The sequence below is a fragment of the Salvia miltiorrhiza genome, chromosome 5, assembly GCF_028751815.1.
Source record: "Salvia miltiorrhiza cultivar Shanhuang (shh) chromosome 5, IMPLAD_Smil_shh, whole genome shotgun sequence".
NCBI lineage: Eukaryota > Viridiplantae > Streptophyta > Magnoliopsida > Lamiales > Lamiaceae > Salvia > Salvia miltiorrhiza.
Window position 1 is genome coordinate 43,985,232 of NC_080391.1, and position 4,535 is coordinate 43,989,766.

Consider the following 4,535-nt stretch of genomic DNA (forward strand, 5'->3'; position numbering starts at 1 on the left):
ACATGATACATTTTTTTATAATTTAAAAAACAATTAAAATTATGCAAAACAACATTGTTAAAATCTCACAAAAATGACGTCGTCTTTACTAATTTACATAAGCTTCAATTCAACAATCGAAAAAGTCGAAGAAACAAAATTATAAAAAAATAAAAAAATGATAATTTAATTTGCAACACTTTAAAAGGCAACTTAAAATTACAGACTCAAAATAGATGACGATTTTATTTGGCAAATTTCCTTATATTATCTGTTTTCTTATATTCTTTATATATAAATATTAATAAAAGAGACAGCAAAAGTGAAGAGTGGCCACCCGGTCCTCAGCTCAGCTGACACACCTCAAATAGCACACTCCCTCACTCCCTCTCTACCATACCACCTCTCTCTCTCTCTCTCATCTTCCCGCAAAAAAAACAAAGAAAAAGCAAAGAAAATCTCTGGAGCTACAAGAATCCTACTGAACTTAATTCATCTGGGTTTTATTCATAATATTCATCTTCCTTTTTACTGCAACCCAAAAAGCTTTGATTGATTCCCTTCAACATATATTCCCTTCTTCTCCCACTTGCTCTCTCGCTCTTCTTTTTAGTATAACTTACTTTCCTCAAACTTTCCTTATACTCCCTGATTTTCTCCTTGTCTCGACACCTTCTCTTTAATTCTCGCAGAATCCCTTTCGCTTTCAATGCCAATTTGAAACCCATCCTTCCTTCCACACACCATGTTTCCTACCAAATACACCGAACACCACAGCCACATCACCACGCCGGAATATTCCCCCCACCGCCCCCCCATCAAGACCCTCCGCGTCTCCGTCACCGACGCCGACGCCACCGACTCCTCCAGCGACGACGACGACCCTCACCTCAACCGACGCCGAGTCAGAAAATACATTCACCAAGTCACACTTGTACCCTGCTGCTCCGACAGAAGGCGGAGCGCCGCCGCAGGAAGAAAACCCAGGAACGCGACGGGCAAGAAGTTCCGCGGCGTGCGGCAGCGCCCCTGGGGGAAGTGGGCCGCGGAGATTCGAGACCCCATGCGACGCGTGCGGCTGTGGCTCGGCACCTACGACACGGCGGAGGAGGCCGCCATGGTGTACGACCACGCGGCCGTCCAGCTGCGTGGGCCCCACGCGCACACCAACTTCTCCCCATCCCCGGGGTGCAACACCACCTCCTCCTCGCACCACAGTGTCACGTCACCCAACTCGGTCCTCCGCTTCTTCTCACCTCAAGCCGACTCGTCTCTCGCGTCCTCGCCGGCCGCCGCCATCGACTCCGCCGATGCATATTTTCCGATATTCCCGTTGAGCGACGATTCCTTCTCGGAGTTAGAGGACCCGGTATCCGTACCCGGTTTGTTTGATCAAGAGACTTTCTGGAGCGACTTGTACGGAACGGATATCGGGTGGTGCGGCGATGCGGTTGTCGGGTCGGCTACGGATTTGGGGGCCAGATTCGGGTCGGGCGATGATTTCTTCCTTGAATTTGGGGATGTATTCGGGCCGGATCCGCTGGTTGCCCTTTGAGACTTGTGTAGAGACGTTTGTAATGAAAATCAGCAAACTATATACAAATATATTTGCAGAGTTTTCGCAAGTTTTGATAAATAGAAGCAGCACTTACTACTAAACTGGAAAGCCTTTGTCTTAAATACCTATGTTTTTTTGGGGGGGGGATGAGTTTTAGTTTGGGTTTTGGACACTCTCGAATGTAAAAGTGGAGTGTTTGTGAGTAAATGAAATGTTATTATATTACCTTAAACCATGTTAAATAAATGGAATTTGTTCTACGCTATTATTTTCCCAGGTATAGTATATGTAAGCCACTTTTTTTTTTCTTTCTTTTAGCAAATATTATCCGTTAATTATGTGTATTTGTAGCATTCTTGAAATGCACGTTTGATTAAGTGGAAAAATGAGCATCTTTATGCATTTATCAATTTTCTCTTTTCCGTTTTTTATTAATTTATGATTTTAACTTATTATTCTTTCCGTCTAAACTAATTTGTTCAATATTCTTTTTTGGATCGTTTTAAATAACTTAATCAATTTCTTTATATGAAATAAATATAAATAATGAAACATATGATCATTTATTCATTTTATTATACTAAACACACTTAAAGTTAAAATACTAGTATTTTTTAAAATTTTGTGTCGAAAAGAAGTTGATTAATTTCCCTTGGACGGAGGGAGAGTATTAAACTATCGGGGCTTCTCCAATGTTAATCCAATACTTACTGCATTTCTTTATTTTCGATCTCTTTGATCTGACCAAGGTCAATTTATATGATTAGATTATACCCAGCGCTAATCAAGTTCTATAAATTCGTCCGAGCAAATATTAACCTTACAAGTTAGCCCTGCAGCTTTTAACGTAATATTCTTACAATATATATTTATTCATGAATTAATTAATAAAATCTCATTTTATTTAAATTTTAGACGCTTCAATTTCGACCGCAATTTGTAAAACTTTGCCCAATAATTAAAAAGGCCATAATTTAGTAATATTATCCACCTCAAAATTCATTGCTCACCTTTTGTTCTGCTGAAGCTTGCCGCTTGCTTGCGCGCAGCACGAGTTTTTTTAATATGAAAAATGTTTTTGTGTTCTATTATGTGCGTGATTATATAATATGGAAATTCAATGAAAAATCCAAGGTTTGAAGTTCCTTCTCCCACAATGAAAGTAAAAGGAAGGAAAATTGTGAACATACAAGTTGTACGTGTAGCGTGCACATTATTTCATGTTTTTTTTTTTTATTTTTATATATATTTCACATAGATAGTTGCATATTAAATCTCAACCTTTGAGCATTATTGCAAAATATAATTTAAATTTCAAATTGTTTCAATCAAGACCTAATTTCATAATTTATAGAAAATTATGGCCTTTTATTTCTTTTATAGGCATTTGGAGCTAAGATTTTGACAGCCTTCGAAGCTAAAACTTAAAATTGATTGATAATTTTCGAAACTCATTGTTTGAATTATCATTTTGAAACTGTTCAAAATTAATTTGAGTCGAATTTGCAAATGTTAATATTCAATATTTAGGATCTAATATGGAATTATACCTATATTTCACACATATATCATGTATAATATATATATATGTATATGTATATGTATATTTTTATCGGAATTAATTAGAACAAGCTAAATAAAATAAGCGATGGAGAGTAAAGTATGCGAGTATTTGGATCACAACTGTTGGGTCCCCTGAGGGTTGAAAGGACAGGTGTATGGGGGGGCGGGGAATACATCGGTAGACTATTTTTTCGGAGGTTACTTAAAATCAACACCTTTGTACTGAAAGACAGTTTTACTGCTTTGAAAATACGTGCTTCAGTTAACAAGAGGTGGGCGACTGATACTGAAATAGAGGTTCAGTGGGTGACTTTCAGTTAATCGAACTGGTCAATTAACTTTAATCCAAGTAAGGCTTCATTTGTAAGTAAAACAGAGTAAAGTTATTTATCTAACTGACTATCGAAAGATTGATCAGTTAAACCTATAACTCTAGCAGCGGAATATTAAACTTAGTGAAATAGCCTTGAAAGATTTTCTTCACAAGAATCCCTTAGTTACTCTTTTCAGTTAGTCAGTATTATAGAAACAGAGATATGTGCAGATACTGAAAATAAAAGCAAGAAAGAACACAAAGAATTTTTACGTGGTTCGAAAAATAATGTTCCTACGCCCATGGCCAGATGATCAATCTGAAGAATATTCTGGGCATAAGCTTACGGGTGCATAGCAAACCTAGCCAATGCAAACCTAACTGCAATACTTATGGGTGCAAAGCGACCTGTACTGATAAGGAAAACACCTTACAACAACCAACTCACTGAGTTGGATTTTCATACTTAGCTTGCGGGTGCTAAGCAACCTAACTATTTAGTTTACTGTACTAAACAACCACTGAGCTCGGTCTAAGTCTCAAGCTCCATTACAAACACTCCTTTCGCTCTTTTGAAAAAGGGGTATTGTAATATACCAACTAGGATTACTGAGTACAGAATCTCAAGTAATCAGTAACTAGGCTAATGATCTATCGATGTGAATTTCCTAGTTATATTAAGAGAGTTTAGATAATCAGTAGAACTGATTTTACAACAATGAGATACTCTCTTCATCGATTCAATGCTTAAGGAATATTGAGCTCTATTTGATTTTCTGCTGTAGCTTTGGCATTGAAGATTGAATCGGAACATTCTCTTTTCTTTTCTTCACCTCTCTCATCTCACACCCTTTTTGAGAGATCTTCTGAGCTATTTATAGGCGTCTCTGAGGAATAGATCCGTTGGCGGAGATCTTCTTCTTCAAATCCTACCGTTGGAGATAATGTCTTTATTCTTGCTTAGGTACTGAAAAGGACATTCTTCTAAAGTCAATGCTTCTGACTTCTTCATTAACTGCGGCATGTCTTGGAAGTTATTTCATGTGGCCTCTCTTTCTTCAATCATTTTTGATGCAGTTTCATTCAGTTAAGAGCTTTCAGTTGAGTCTGCATCTTCCGCTT

General features: G+C 37.7%; 1 protein-coding gene across 1 annotated transcript; it reads left to right on the forward strand.

Moving 5' to 3' along the window:
* The first annotated feature begins 229 nt into the window (after window positions 1–229).
* LOC131024686 (ethylene-responsive transcription factor CRF2-like) lies at window positions 230–1,800 on the forward strand. The gene has a single exon (XM_057954205.1). The coding sequence runs from the start codon at window positions 725–727 to the stop codon at window positions 1,532–1,534; it is 810 nt and encodes a 269-aa protein (XP_057810188.1). The 5' UTR covers window positions 230–724; the 3' UTR covers window positions 1,535–1,800.
* Window positions 1,801–4,535: the final 2,735 nt, after the last annotated feature.